This window comes from Camelina sativa, chromosome 8 (assembly GCF_030686135.1).
Source record: "Camelina sativa cultivar CO46 ecotype springtype chromosome 8, ASM3068613v1".
Taxonomy (NCBI): Eukaryota; Viridiplantae; Streptophyta; class Magnoliopsida; order Brassicales; family Brassicaceae; genus Camelina; species Camelina sativa.
Window position 1 is genome coordinate 2,955,285 of NC_141887.1, and position 15,662 is coordinate 2,970,946.

Here is a 15,662-nt window from a genome sequence, read left to right on the forward strand (position 1 = left end):
GATTTTTATTAGTCACACACACACACGCACGCACTCATCCTGTCATCCAAGTGTATTTTTTTTACCTTTGGCTCTAGACGGGCTGCTGCATTTATGAATCGTCGACCTTGTCCCTATCGAAACCATTCAAGAATCGTCAATTAAGATTATACTGTACCGTTTTAGTAATCTACCCGCAGTGACTAAACTTACAGATCAAGGAACAAATAAATTAACAGAGAAACCCCTAATTAACGCCATATAAAAAAGAATCAGTGACCAATGAGTTTATTAATATGTACGCTCGCTCAATGTACTTCTTACAAGTTACAACACATGACAATCCAATACAATTTTGACATGTGTCTATATCGTAACTGACTTCTATCTATCTTTTAAAGATACAGTCTTGTTCTTTACACACCCATCCTCCTCTTCTTAACCGGAACAACAACAACGTGATTCAAAACCGGTTCAATCCCCAGCTTCAACTCTAGCTCGACCGGAAACTTAACCGTCTCTTTCCCATTGCTTTCAGACTGGTGGTGGCTCAACGACGACGACGACTCGTGATCTGTAATAGATTTCTCCTTCCGCTTAGGTTTAGCCCGTCGGGTCTTGTAACGTTTCCGATGATGGCTCGAGCCATTTTCGCCGGAGTTCTCTTCCTTGGAGGAGATATGACGAATGTCGTAGACTTCTATCGGCGGACCTTGACCGTTCGCCGCCGTATCCGTAGCGATCGGCGTGATGGCTTCACCTTTTAAAACCGCATCGACAGGTGCTTGACAAAGCTGCCAACTTCCAGACCACAGTAAACCAACCGAACCGTAGATCGGATTCACGATTCTCCCACAAGCTTCGTGCAACAGCGATCGGAATATGGCTGCAACAATACAAAAGTTTATATACCCAAAAACGGTGTCGTTGTGTTATTTCACCAAATCTTGGACTAGACTATGGAGAGTCATATACAACTAATAATTACCAGGACGAAGATGATTAGGAACGGCGTTGATGAGGTTGACGAGACCAGTACGGCCGTAGAACTTAGCGAGAAACACGGTTGCGTTGGCCTGAGATTTAGGTGATTCGATCCAAGCCAAAGATGATCTTATACTGCAATTCTCACTACACCCTTTTCTCAAAACTCTGCATCCATTACAGCTCAACCTCATATCTTGATTCCTTTCTGTTTACTTCAAGATCTTAGACATTAATAATGGAAACTGAGTATTTAGTTTTATATATTTAAACCAAAAAAAAATTAATTTGAGATTTTGCATGCGTGGGAGGCGGGAGAAAGCCCCTGGACTTTTGCGACAAAGAGAGTAACAAAACAGAGAGAAGAATTAGTAAGGTTACCAAAAAGAGAGGAGGAAGAAGAAGAAGACAGGTTACTCAAGGCACATAGTAACCACGACCGAGCGTATGCGTATTAGGTTTGGTCGACTCGCCGCATTATATGCAGGTGGTGTTTGAAACCACCCACCTAGTTTTTCTATCCAATTCTTACGCCATTGCCCATTGGTCATATTTTAACTAGTAACGACTGTACATGAAATAAACTTTCCCTAAAAAAAAACCACTTTTCTACATGTCCAAGTCCAAAACCATACATCCGCAGCTTCTAGTTTTCAATTTTTTGTTGTGACTGTGGGCGAGACTCTGTTCGCCCTCGGTTTTTTCAAACAAATTTGAGAAATCGTTAACCAACCTAATCAAATCATTTCAACTACTTGTAAAACAAAACGTAACAAATATATATAAATGTCTCAAGTCATTTTCCTTATATTAAATCATATATATACTTGTGACTTTTGTGATCCTATTACAAACTACTAACTACCAATACAAGGCAGCTTAAGTTAGCCAAAACGTTTTTCTTTGTTTCTCAAGTAACAAAATCTTGACATAAAAGAAATCCCAAAATTTGAGTAAACCAATTACTTCGCATTCTTTAACGCGTCACTACAGATCCTCTCTATATCACGTTGCAACCTCTCAATCTCAGCTTCAATACGAGCCTTCGCTTCACCATCCTTAGCCGTGCATAATGACTTCTTCAATGATTCGATTCTTGTCAGGAGACATTTTATCTACGAAATAAATGTAAATATCAATTGTTAGACTAAAACGGACGGCAAAAAACCAACAACGTAACAAAAAGTGAGACTTGTTTATAAAGGTTTAATTTTAGTTACCTTGCGGTGAGGCCACCGCATCAAGCCTCCTTCCCGACATATCTTTTTAATAACCGTCGGACACACCTTCATCTCCCTCGCCGCTGACTCGATCGGGAGATGAAAATGCATCCTGAAATCTTTTACTGTCATTTTTTTGGTCCTTTCTCTCTGTTCTTCCCCTCGGCACATAAAAGGTTAACCACAAAACCGAAGATTGTTTAGTAATTTTCTCTCTTTAACAATACCAGCTATCAAAATTATTGTAGTCAAAATAAACAAAATAAAAATAATATCCCTGATAAATTCTTTTATTCCATATAATCTTTGTCCTACGAAAACTAAAAGTTACTTTTCTGTAATAAGATCGATCCTTTAAATGATTCCACTAATCACATTGCCAAAAGGCTTTCTTTTACAGCAATGAACAAGTTTTCAAACCATAGGAAACTATCTTAGCAATGATTTACTTGTAGTGCAAGAAACATGTCTCCACTCAAAAGAAGATCCTAACCGATCGTAAATATGATGTTATATAATGGTTATAAATTAAGAAATTAGAGACGATACCTGTGCAGCCAGAGGGGTTTGTTTCCGTTTTTTCCTTTCTTTTGGCACACCGGTGGTGGCTTGCTCTCTTGGTATAACATTTAGCGGCACAGGTCGAACGCCCAGAGCTTCATCAGGCGACACCAAAGACGTTGGAACTTCCGGGCATGTTGGTAATGCCAACATAGGCTCCGGCCACTGGTTAAAGATGGAGTTGACACTCATAGCTTGATAAAAAGCCGCATTAGTGTCTTGCATAAGTGTTAACCCGCTTGCTACTCTCTCGGAGCAATATTCTTCTATGAAATTCTTAACTTCCTCCATCGTTAAATCGTTTAGATAAAACCTTTGAGGTTGAGGTTGAGGTTGAGGTGGAGGTTCCATAGGATCAGAAGCAAGAAGTTGAGTCAGGAGAAGCGCATGGCATAAGAAACCAGTCCCTCCAAAGATTATGAGGGTATTCATTATTTCCCGTTCTATATAATCATAGAAAACAACCAATCAATAATGCAACCCCAAAACATATTTCAATAAATCCAAAAAATATTAATAATGATAGATATTTATACCCTTAGCATGGACTACTTCTCGAAGCATTGTGCAACAAGGGCATACGAAGTTTGGATCAGATACTACGAACATTCGATCAGCGATTCTCGGGACATGCACTGTCGATGGACCGCCAGTTTCAAAGTTTGGACCATTAGCACCACCGAAAACTCTAGTACTTACTTCAAGTCTTGTAGTTTCACCAACATTACGAATCTCTTGTGGGACATCATTGTTAATGTTTCCATTAGGATCATCATTTGATGGTTCGAACATGTCCCAAGATATGGTATAATCGTCGTCCACGAAAGACGACATTCCATCAAACTCATCGTTGATATTGTAATCTGTGATAGAAAGATCAAGCTCGTGCATCAACTGAGTTTGGTCAACGTCCGTGGGTAATGGAAGACACATAGAAGGAGGAGGCGTGTTTTCCGTGAAGGAAATGTCCATCAGAGTAGGGTTGAAATCGGCCATGACATTTTGAATGTCTTCGTCCGTAAACCCCCTGAACTCATCCAACGGATCATTAATGTACGGGTCTTCTTCATCCGCGTTGTCTTTTACTAGAGCGGATGGTTTTGGATCATCATCACCCGCCATTATTGTTTTTTCACTCTTCTTCTAATTGCTTTCTCTCTTGTTCTTTTTTTTTAGGATGACAAACAAAAAAAAAAGAGGAGAATTGTCTCTCAAGCACAGTGCGATGCTTGAGAGTTGAAGAACAAAGAGTGAGGGAAGAGAGTTGTGTCACGATCAGCGAAAGGTTTTGTAATAAAAGGCAAGACAGAGAGAGAGAGAGAGAGAGAGAGAGAGAGAGAGAGAGGGAAATTATGGCGGTTAATGGTCGTTGTTGTAAGTTATCCTGATTCAACAGATGCGTTTGTTCGGTTAATTGTCTTGCCGGACGTATAACATAACTGTCTGATTTTTTTTTTTTTTTTTTTTTTTTTGTAAATAAATAAAATAAAGTAAGAACTACTCCGGGTTGGTTCCAATTTTTGAGTTCTATTACATTGGAAGGAGATTTATTTAATTTTATACACACTGTATAGTATTAAATAGTGATAGTGTAAATGTTCAAATGGTATTCCAATTTGTTTTCGTTTTGTTTAATATCTCGAATATACAACTGTGATCACGAATTTGATAAACCAACATACATTGTTGTATACGGATTAAATCGATCCAATAAACGATTACTAAAAAGGAAAAAACAAAAAACTAGAGGGTCACAAATTTGATAGAACAATATCTATATATGTTAAGAGCTCTCGGTTCAGCAACATTGTTATAAACTAGAGGGAATTCATATATAGGATACGTGCAAGACTTTGGACCTATAAGAATAAGACAATCTTAGGAGGATTCTTATGGTGTAGAGGGAGTGAAAGTGTTATTAATTGCACTAGTTTAACTATTAGCTCTGTTATTTGGAAGAGACCTGAATTGCGTTGGATCAGATGCAACCTTTTCACACAATGGCGGACCTATGTAGAAGGAAGGGGGGGGGGGGGGGGGGGGGGGTCAACTGACCCCCTAAAATAATAAAATGAATTTTTTTGCATGTAAAACAGTTGAGTATCAGTAGCATGGCGGACATGAGTAGCACAATTGGTTCATTTCCCCTAGATTCCCCCCTATTACACCAAAACAACCTTTTTTACATTTTAACAGTTTTGTAAAATAAATTGACCCCCCCCCCCTAATTTTTACCCCTGGGTCCGCCACTGTTCACATCAGACCCGAAAAGTACATGGTGGATGGAGAAACAAAACCATGCATTAGAGATAAAAAGTTTAGTCCTTCCCACACATAGAAATAGCATTGTGGAGGTGATACATATGGGACGCAAAGCTTACAAAAATTTGCATATATGATCACATTTACATTTTCCAAGACATTGCAGGTGGCGTTTCATGAGGTTCCAGAGAAACTGATTAATTTAAACTCAACAACATATCTTCACACTTCTTTAGATGTTCGAGTGTTTTGATAAAGTTTTAAGTTTCCCGGTTTTAATGTAAGACACATCATATATATATGATATGAGTTCCAATATTTGACTTTACTTACAACACATTGATATACAGATGTATCAAAAACACCAGAATACATACATACAGAAAGGGTCAGAAAGAACTTCAGATCACCAGGACAAAAAAGAAACATTACTATACACAATGGTGACTCTCTTCTCTGAACGAAGATAAAAATCCAAATTGATTATCTATATTACAACGAGAAGATAGAAACAAAGAGTTCTTCTTTTCCCCGAGAAAATTTTACAGATTCTTCTTCCCCCTTAAGTTAATATATAACACAATAATAAAGATCCGCCCGACCCAGAAAAACACCAAACGAATACATTGATTCGACTCTTCTTTAAAATACTTCATATTTATATACAAACACTAACCTGAATAATTAAAAAAAAAACGGTGACCGGCGACGGTAACTGATCTTCATCTTCTCCCCCACCTTCTTCCGCCTCTCTCTCTCGTCTCTCTCTTAGGAAAAGATGAAAAACAAAAAAACATATTCATTTACTTCAAAAATGGTAGCACTAGTAGTAGTAGTAAACGGTAGCAAATCAAATCCTCCTCTGTTAGGCATTGGTGAACGGTTTCCAAATCTCTATGTACACTTTGGTTTTTTTTTGTTTCTGTCTACTAAGCCATGGCAGGGATGCTTGAGTTTTGGCGATCACGGTTCAAGCAATCGAATCCTTCTACTCTAACTGCAGGAGAGTTGAGTCCAAACTTCATCCTAACACAACCACGGGACGACGAGGATGATGATGATGATGAAGATGGAGACGGGAAAGCGGTTGCTGAATTGGGCTGAAGGAAAGGAGAGTTTGGTGAGATTGGATTGAGTTTCTCATCTCGAAAGCGAGCATCTTGGGCTAATGGGTTAACAGCTCTGCTCGGTGGTGAACCGGGGAAATATGGTGGCGATGATGATAGTAACTGCCCTATTGTTCCATTATCCTCCTGAAGATATAACAACAAAAGGCTTACACAAATCAGAATCTTCTAACTTAGACATCATCGTAATACAACTTGAATTGACAAGGGGATCAGAGAAGCATACCTTTCTACGAATGATGTCCAAAAGCTCAGCACCAGCTTTAGAATCACACAAATCAGCTGCAGCTTGACTGCAAGAATCGAAAAAAAAAAAAAGCAGACTTCATCAGCACTAGTTGGTTTGTTTTCTAATGAAAAAAAGGAGGATGCTTTGAATGAATGAATAATTTAATCAACCTCATATGTAATCTAAGAGGACGAATGACGTTGTTGGCGAGTAAACCAACACGTCGGGGCTTAGGACAAACAACAATACCCTTACGATCAAATCCCATCATCTCCTCACGAGACATGAATGCGTTCTGCTGAAGGTTGCAATGATTCATCTTTTTCCCCCCTTTGATCATCCACAGAAGAACGCCTGATTCAAATCAAACCAAAACCAAAATCAGATCAGATCCATCACAGCAAGAGATTGAAACATCTGAAACTAATTGCAGATTCCAATTATAAAAAAAAAAATTGTTTACTTTGTAAGATCTGACCCTTGGAAACAACGGATCTGAATCAGAGCTTTTAAAAAACAGATCATTTAAAATTCAGAGAGATTTGGCTATAAAAAGGATTTTTGAAAAAAAAAAAAAAAAAAAAAAGGATGGCGTTTGACCGAAAAAGCTAAGGACGAAACCCAGATCCGAGAAAATTCAAAATTCATAAAGAAGAACCCAGAAGAAATTTTGACTCGAATAGAAACAAAACTCAAAGACTACCCAAAAAAAAAAAAAAGGAAACGACGGATCTAATATATCCATGAACACTTATTGTAAAAAAGAAGAAAAGAGAAAAGTAAGAGGTGATCTGTAAAATCAGCCATGAAAGGAACTTAAGAAGAAGAAGAAGAAAAAGAAGAAGAAAGAGAGAGAGAGATGTACCTGAGTAGTAAAAATCTCCGGGAGAGGAGAGAGAGAGAGCACGATGACGGAGGAGAAGATAGGAGTAATAAAGAGAGAGGGAGAGAGAGAGGCGAAAAATCGTCGGAGGAAATAAGGATTTTATAAAAGGATTGAGAGACCAAAAAAAAGTGTGGGTGAGGTTGAAGACAACGTAAAACGATGGCGTTTTGGTGATATTAGAAATTTTGCTTTTTTTATTTTATTTTACTAGGTTTTGAATCCATGCTACGAGTAGATTTATTTGATATATTTTGATGAAAAATATATATAATTGATGACTGTAATCAAATATTATTTTATAAAAAAATTTAAATTAGTATTAAGGAAAAAAATTAAATTTTAGATACACATTTTTTAAAAATATAAAAATAAGTTGTGTTATAAAATCAAATTTGATAAAAAAAATCATGAATTTAACTTGAGGCGAGGCGAATCAAACTGATGACCTCACATAAACAATTTTTATACATGGTGAAACTAAATACTTGAAATTCAACAGATCAGAAAAACGGAACAATTTTATTATCGTGAACTTAACTCGTTTTCATATTTAATTGATCGCTATGACCTATGTTTTTGTGTTTTTTATTTCATGTTTTCTTATTCTTCATATTCTTTCTTGTCATTTTTATTGTCAAATTTTGGGGTAATTGTCATCGTTACTTTTACCGTCTGGTTCTTCATTATACTCTTTTTATTGTTCTTCCTCGTCAACTTCTTCACATTCTTCCAATGAAAAACATTTTGTTTAGACTACCACACAATTTGTTAACCCATCAAACTCCAAGAACAAAATCATTTATTTTCTCATAAAAATAAAAAATAAGATAAAAATAACAAATTAATGAAAGAATATCAACTCATCTATAAAATCATACACAAAAATATATTTTACAGCTCATAAGAAATAAAAAGCACAAACGTAGATAAATAAGATAATTTATGTATTACATCAATATTTATAATATTTTAAATTTTTAAAAGGTTTCGAAATATAAAATTTGAACTTTTTAAAAAGTTTCAATATTATAACTTTTAAAAGTTTCAATATTTATAAAATTTAAACTTTTAAAAATTTGGAATATTCTAATATATTTTTTGAAACTTTTTAATGTTTCAGTTTGATCAAATAAAAAACTGGATCAAACCGAATAAAACTATTAAACTGGGACGCCTGATAAATCAAGCTTTCCTGCTCATTCGTTGTTGAAAACATATTAATCTTATTTATAATAGTTCTGAACCATTGTTTAAAAATTTTCTAGCCGATGTGGGATATTGTACATAGTTCTTCTATTTCCATAAATTTAAAATTTTCCTTTTTCTAAAAAATTATGAAAATTTAAAAAATGTTAATGAATGGCATGTCAAATCCTGATAAAATGTTTAAAATAATTCTTAATATTGAAAATTCTAAAAATTTTAAAAAATATTAATTAATAAGATGTCTAATCTCTATTGGTAGTTTAAAATCCTAAATGCACACCTTAAAAAACTTATAACACAAACTTTTTATTAATATAGATTTGTAATATATAATAAAAAAAAACAAGAAAACTGCTATATTATATCGCCGTCTTAATAGTGATATTTGTGGACAGCTTAAATAAATAAATATTCCTATTTCCATGCGTTTTTTTCCTACTATTAAAAAAAAAAAGATTAGTCAACATAACTAATGATTTTGTTTTCTCTTTTTAACACATTAGATATCATTCTAATTTGTTTTACACTATCCCATTATTTTTATTGATATCTTAACATAGTTAATGATTTTGTTTGGTAATAAGAATAATAGATTAATATTAAAAATTCCAAAAAGTAAATAAGAATATTTAAAAATATTAATTTTTGTAAAAATGATTTCTTCCAAAAATACTATTATCATAACTTTTTGTATCCATAGGAATTACTTATTCAATCCTTAAAAATAAATAAATGTAACTATGTATGAATTCATTTTTTAAAAAGAAACGATTTTGAGATTTCTTTAAGTTGAATGGAATGTTAATCTAAATTTCTTTTCACACTGTATATAAATTTGCAAGAAAATTAGGAACGAAAACTTTATTTTTCTATGATAGTAGAAAACAAATATTTTCTTTTACCATTCTCGTATATTACAAATTTTTTATACTTTAAAGTTTAAACAAACCTACATTCATATGAGTATCTAGGGTTTACTTCATTACTTTTTTATTGATCTCACCTTTTTTTGTACTAGATTTTTGTTTTTGGCTTTTATTTATTAAAATTAAAGTTTATTAAAAACGCATGCCTCTGTGTCTATGACGCTCTCACCAGTCATAAGTCATAACTCATAAGTGAAGTTTGACATTTTGACCGGGAATGGTCCGATGTTTCTTTATTCATTTGCTGGCTTCCATAGTTAACGTGTCCGCATCACCGGAAACAGTAACACATACTATCACAGTTGGCTATTTTTACTTTTTATGTGCACTGGAGAATCGTTTTTTTATTTAACATTACATATATTACCTATGAATGCTAACTTGCTTGGATTTTAAATTGTGCCTATCTAAATATAGTGAAATTGATTATTTATAATAATGTACACACAAATAGAAGAAAACATGAGAAACCATAAACTATGAACTATAAACTATGAACTCAATCAAATTTGACTCTTGGCGTGACATAATATTTGTTTTTTTTTTGAAAAATGATATAGTGTCCTTGTTCATGTCATGCCATTATATACAAAACCCAATCCTCTTTCGGTCTTTCTCGTTGAAAGGGATCTTGAACCTAATTTTACATACATTTAGTTCTCTTAAAATTAAAACTTAATAATACAGTATTCCCTTTTTACGAAAAAATCTTGTGATCTCGATCTGATCTCTCTCTCTTTATTTTTTCTCACCGGAAGAGTTTAGAGGTAGTGGAATACGTACGTTCGTGAACTTCTTTTTTAAAAAATCGATGCAACTTTGCCTGGTCTTTTTATTTGTTTTCCTCTTTTTCTTAAGTTCCTGACCAACTTTCTTGTTTAAAAATACTAAGTTAATAAGCGTTCAAAATTTTGTAAAGAACACAACGTTAGGATTCTATGGCTCTTCCACATATCTTTTTATATTTCTACTATCCAACGTTTTCCGTATTGATGATGTCTAATTTACTAATTAGAATTGATGACTACTTATTTCTAAAGACGTAGACAATAAACCATAAATAAATAAAAAGTTTAAGCAAAGAAGTCACGGAATTGTGGAGATTGTGGAGAAAATGTTGAAAATTAATTAAGAAGCTATTTAATTATGGGGGAGAGAGAGATGTTTTGTTTGTTTTAGGAAAATAAGGGACAGTGGGAGAGACATGCGAGCCATTTACGCATTGAACAAAGGAAGAATAAAAAAAGCCAGTGGTATATATTTGATTGATTATACTTCTTCTTTTTCCAGAAATAAAGACAATGACATATACTGTGTGGTGGGGTTAGATTCTAAAAATCAAACTTAATCAGTAGTTGAAATGTTACAAAATACAAATACTACGTTTGAATTTTAGTCATTAGTTTCTTCAACTAAACTACTTATGTGCCAATTACCAAAAAAAAAAAAAAAAAAACTACTTATGTGCCAACAGTGTCGTAAACAAGAAACAACTATACTAACTTGTAGACTTTATAAGATTGAGGCTTGTTTTAGTTTCAAGACTTTCGCTTGGTACCTCAAATTTAATAATGTTGGGTGTTTAGAGGAATCATATAAATTGACACTATTTACAAATAAATAGTTGCACAACACACACACACACACCTAATTACGGAGTATCATTTATGTGTCCGTAGAGCCTCTTTGTGTGTGTGCGCGCGGGGGCAAATGTCTAGAGTTATTTTGATAAAACCTATGCCTAGAGTTAAAGGTCATCAACTGGGTCAAAGTAGCCTCACTAGTGACTAGACTCGTCTAGCCGAGGGTCTTTAACTCGGAATATAAAATGATGCAGATTGATTTGCAAGAATTTGTATGTGAGCAAAGCAAAAGTAAAAGTAAGCTACTTTGTAATCTTAGTTAACTCTGTCAGATCAATGCAACATTTAAATTACCAGTTAAAGTTATAGTTATATAGACTTCTACATAACTGATAATCAGACATATTAGGACAATAATATGGTGGTTAAACTTTCACATTGTTTTGCCATTATAAATTAGCTGGGAGGTAGTTTTTGAAAGCTACCTTCTTCATGAACCGTTCAACTCCCACACACACTCCCAACTGTGTTCTTTAATTGTACCAACCATATTTGATGTGCTTTACAGTTTACACTTAGAACCATTCAAAGTTTCTGATAAAGTACCAATGAAAATATAAAACTCCAGATACATCAACCATTGAATTGATGTGGTTTATAATTCACCTTTGGAAACATTCATTTAAAAAAAAAAAAAAAAAGACAAAAACGAAAAGTCCGAGAACCAAATATAGCAAGAAGGGTTTTTTTTTTTTTTTTTTTTTTGATATAGTATTCATAAAAAATAAAACTTAAATTCTGCCGATGATTTCTCAATACAACACGATGTTCCCTTGTAAAGTTTTTAAATAAATAATTCATGAAAGACTATAAGAAAATGTGAAAAAATCCTAGTTTGTTGAGATCTATTCTTGCATATATATATATATTAAAAAAAAATAAAAATCAGGAGGTTTCCTCCCTAAAAAAACTCCCTCTGAAAACAAAATCATGCTAACTCCAAGATTAATTGGTTCATGCTAATCATGGCGGACATGAGTAGCACAATTGGTTCATTTCCCCTAGATTCCCCCCTATTACACCAAAACAACCTTTTTTACATTTTAACAGTTTTGTAAAATAAATTGACCCCCCCCCCCTAATTTTTACCCCTGGGTCCGCCACTGTTCACATCAGACCCGAAAAGTACATGGTGGATGGAGAAACAAAACCATGCATTAGAGATAAAAAGTTTAGTCCTTCCCACACATAGAAATAGCATTGTGGAGGTGATACATATGGGACGCAAAGCTTACAAAAATTTGCATATATGATCACATTTACATTTTCCAAGACATTGCAGGTGGCGTTTCATGAGGTTCCAGAGAAACTGATTAATTTAAACTCAACAACATATCTTCACACTTCTTTAGATGTTCGAGTGTTTTGATAAAGTTTTAAGTTTCCCGGTTTTAATGTAAGACACATCATATATATATGATATGAGTTCCAATATTTGACTTTACTTACAACACATTGATATACAGATGTATCAAAAACACCAGAATACATACATACAGAAAGGGTCAGAAAGAACTTCAGATCACCAGGACAAAAAAGAAACATTACTATACACAATGGTGACTCTCTTCTCTGAACGAAGATAAAAATCCAAATTGATTATCTATATTACAACGAGAAGATAGAAACAAAGAGTTCTTCTTTTCCCCGAGAAAATTTTACAGATTCTTCTTCCCCCTTAAGTTAATATATAACACAATAATAAAGATCCGCCCGACCCAGAAAAACACCAAACGAATACATTGATTCGACTCTTCTTTAAAATACTTCATATTTATATACAAACACTAACCTGAATAATTAAAAAAAAAACGGTGACCGGCGACGGTAACTGATCTTCATCTTCTCCCCCACCTTCTTCCGCCTCTCTCTCTCGTCTCTCTCTTAGGAAAAGATGAAAAACAAAAAAACATATTCATTTACTTCAAAAATGGTAGCACTAGTAGTAGTAGTAAACGGTAGCAAATCAAATCCTCCTCTGTTAGGCATTGGTGAACGGTTTCCAAATCTCTATGTACACTTTGGTTTTTTTTTGTTTCTGTCTACTAAGCCATGGCAGGGATGCTTGAGTTTTGGCGATCACGGTTCAAGCAATCGAATCCTTCTACTCTAACTGCAGGAGAGTTGAGTCCAAACTTCATCCTAACACAACCACGGGACGACGAGGATGATGATGATGATGAAGATGGAGACGGGAAAGCGGTTGCTGAATTGGGCTGAAGGAAAGGAGAGTTTGGTGAGATTGGATTGAGTTTCTCATCTCGAAAGCGAGCATCTTGGGCTAATGGGTTAACAGCTCTGCTCGGTGGTGAACCGGGGAAATATGGTGGCGATGATGATAGTAACTGCCCTATTGTTCCATTATCCTCCTGAAGATATAACAACAAAAGGCTTACACAAATCAGAATCTTCTAACTTAGACATCATCGTAATACAACTTGAATTGACAAGGGGATCAGAGAAGCATACCTTTCTACGAATGATGTCCAAAAGCTCAGCACCAGCTTTAGAATCACACAAATCAGCTGCAGCTTGACTGCAAGAATCGAAAAAAAAAAAAAGCAGACTTCATCAGCACTAGTTGGTTTGTTTTCTAATGAAAAAAAGGAGGATGCTTTGAATGAATGAATAATTTAATCAACCTCATATGTAATCTAAGAGGACGAATGACGTTGTTGGCGAGTAAACCAACACGTCGGGGCTTAGGACAAACAACAATACCCTTACGATCAAATCCCATCATCTCCTCACGAGACATGAATGCGTTCTGCTGAAGGTTGCAATGATTCATCTTTTTCCCCCCTTTGATCATCCACAGAAGAACGCCTGATTCAAATCAAACCAAAACCAAAATCAGATCAGATCCATCACAGCAAGAGATTGAAACATCTGAAACTAATTGCAGATTCCAATTATAAAAAAAAAAATTGTTTACTTTGTAAGATCTGACCCTTGGAAACAACGGATCTGAATCAGAGCTTTTAAAAAACAGATCATTTAAAATTCAGAGAGATTTGGCTATAAAAAGGATTTTTGAAAAAAAAAAAAAAAAAAAAAAGGATGGCGTTTGACCGAAAAAGCTAAGGACGAAACCCAGATCCGAGAAAATTCAAAATTCATAAAGAAGAACCCAGAAGAAATTTTGACTCGAATAGAAACAAAACTCAAAGACTACCCAAAAAAAAAAAAAAGGAAACGACGGATCTAATATATCCATGAACACTTATTGTAAAAAAGAAGAAAAGAGAAAAGTAAGAGGTGATCTGTAAAATCAGCCATGAAAGGAACTTAAGAAGAAGAAGAAGAAAAAGAAGAAGAAAGAGAGAGAGAGATGTACCTGAGTAGTAAAAATCTCCGGGAGAGGAGAGAGAGAGAGCACGATGACGGAGGAGAAGATAGGAGTAATAAAGAGAGAGGGAGAGAGAGAGGCGAAAAATCGTCGGAGGAAATAAGGATTTTATAAAAGGATTGAGAGACCAAAAAAAAGTGTGGGTGAGGTTGAAGACAACGTAAAACGATGGCGTTTTGGTGATATTAGAAATTTTGCTTTTTTTATTTTATTTTACTAGGTTTTGAATCCATGCTACGAGTAGATTTATTTGATATATTTTGATGAAAAATATATATAATTGATGACTGTAATCAAATATTATTTTATAAAAAAATTTAAATTAGTATTAAGGAAAAAAATTAAATTTTAGATACACATTTTTTAAAAATATAAAAATAAGTTGTGTTATAAAATCAAATTTGATAAAAAAAATCATGAATTTAACTTGAGGCGAGGCGAATCAAACTGATGACCTCACATAAACAATTTTTATACATGGTGAAACTAAATACTTGAAATTCAACAGATCAGAAAAACGGAACAATTTTATTATCGTGAACTTAACTCGTTTTCATATTTAATTGATCGCTATGACCTATGTTTTTGTGTTTTTTATTTCATGTTTTCTTATTCTTCATATTCTTTCTTGTCATTTTTATTGTCAAATTTTGGGGTAATTGTCATCGTTACTTTTACCGTCTGGTTCTTCATTATACTCTTTTTATTGTTCTTCCTCGTCAACTTCTTCACATTCTTCCAATGAAAAACATTTTGTTTAGACTACCACACAATTTGTTAACCCATCAAACTCCAAGAACAAAATCATTTATTTTCTCATAAAAATAAAAAATAAGATAAAAATAACAAATTAATGAAAGAATATCAACTCATCTATAAAATCATACACAAAAATATATTTTACAGCTCATAAGAAATAAAAAGCACAAACGTAGATAAATAAGATAATTTATGTATTACATCAATATTTATAATATTTTAAATTTTTAAAAGGTTTCGAAATATAAAATTTGAACTTTTTAAAAAGTTTCAATATTATAACTTTTAAAAGTTTCAATATTTATAAAATTTAAACTTTTAAAAATTTGGAATATTCTAATATATTTTTTGAAACTTTTTAATGTTTCAGTTTGATCAAATAAAAAACTGGATCAAACCGAATAAAACTATTAAACTGGGACGCCTGATAAATCAAGCTTTCCTGCTCATTCGTTGTTGAAAACATATTAATCTTATTTATAATAGTTCTGAACCATTGTTTAAAAATTTTCTAGCCGATGTGGGATATTG

General features: G+C 33.8%; 4 protein-coding genes across 7 annotated transcripts; all 4 read right to left on the bottom strand.

The window, feature by feature from the left end:
* Window positions 1-243: 243 nt before the first annotated feature.
* Window positions 244-1,514, bottom strand: LOC104705894 (LOB domain-containing protein 41-like). Of its 3 annotated transcripts, none has more exons than XM_010421987.3 (3): window positions 1,345-1,514; window positions 968-1,178; window positions 244-865 (listed from the first exon to the last, which is right to left on the bottom strand). In XM_010421987.3, exons 2-3 carry the CDS (start codon window positions 1,155-1,157, stop codon window positions 396-398), a joined length of 660 nt encoding a protein of 219 aa, XP_010420289.1. In that variant the 5' UTR covers window positions 1,158-1,178; window positions 1,345-1,514; the 3' UTR covers window positions 244-395. The 3 variants fall into 3 exon arrangements, with proteins under 3 accessions (XP_010420289.1, XP_010420287.1, XP_010420288.1); XM_010421985.3 differs by having other exon boundaries at window positions 968-1,187; XM_010421986.3 differs by having other exon boundaries at window positions 968-1,171; window positions 1,345-1,487.
* A 236-nt stretch (window positions 1,515-1,750) lies between these two features.
* On the bottom strand, window positions 1,751-4,098 carry LOC104705893 (uncharacterized). 2 transcript variants are annotated; one of them, XR_015563697.1, is made up of 4 exons: window positions 3,281-4,096; window positions 2,733-3,187; window positions 2,184-2,338; window positions 1,751-2,078 (listed from the first exon to the last, which is right to left on the bottom strand). XR_015563697.1 is itself a non-coding variant. In XM_010421982.2 (4 exons), the coding sequence occupies exons 1-4, from the start codon at window positions 3,864-3,866 to the stop codon at window positions 1,926-1,928; spliced, it is 1,344 nt and encodes a 447-aa protein (XP_010420284.1). In that variant the 5' UTR covers window positions 3,867-4,098; the 3' UTR covers window positions 1,751-1,925. The 2 variants fall into 2 exon arrangements, 1 of the variants encoding a protein (XP_010420284.1); XM_010421982.2 differs by having other exon boundaries at window positions 2,184-2,333; window positions 3,281-4,098.
* Window positions 4,099-5,463: 1,365 nt separating this feature from the next.
* On the bottom strand, window positions 5,464-7,391 carry LOC147939616 (uncharacterized). The gene is made up of 4 exons (XM_087463549.1): window positions 7,228-7,391; window positions 6,533-6,716; window positions 6,360-6,426; window positions 5,464-6,259 (listed from the first exon to the last, which is right to left on the bottom strand). Exons 2-4 carry the CDS (start codon window positions 6,700-6,702, stop codon window positions 5,936-5,938), a joined length of 561 nt encoding a protein of 186 aa, XP_087319675.1. The 5' UTR covers window positions 6,703-6,716; window positions 7,228-7,391; the 3' UTR covers window positions 5,464-5,935.
* Window positions 7,392-12,596: 5,205 nt separating this feature from the next.
* Window positions 12,597-14,524, bottom strand: LOC147939617 (uncharacterized). The gene is made up of 4 exons (XM_087463550.1): window positions 14,361-14,524; window positions 13,666-13,849; window positions 13,493-13,559; window positions 12,597-13,392 (listed from the first exon to the last, which is right to left on the bottom strand). Exons 2-4 carry the CDS (start codon window positions 13,833-13,835, stop codon window positions 13,069-13,071), a joined length of 561 nt encoding a protein of 186 aa, XP_087319676.1. The 5' UTR covers window positions 13,836-13,849; window positions 14,361-14,524; the 3' UTR covers window positions 12,597-13,068.
* Window positions 14,525-15,662: the final 1,138 nt, after the last annotated feature.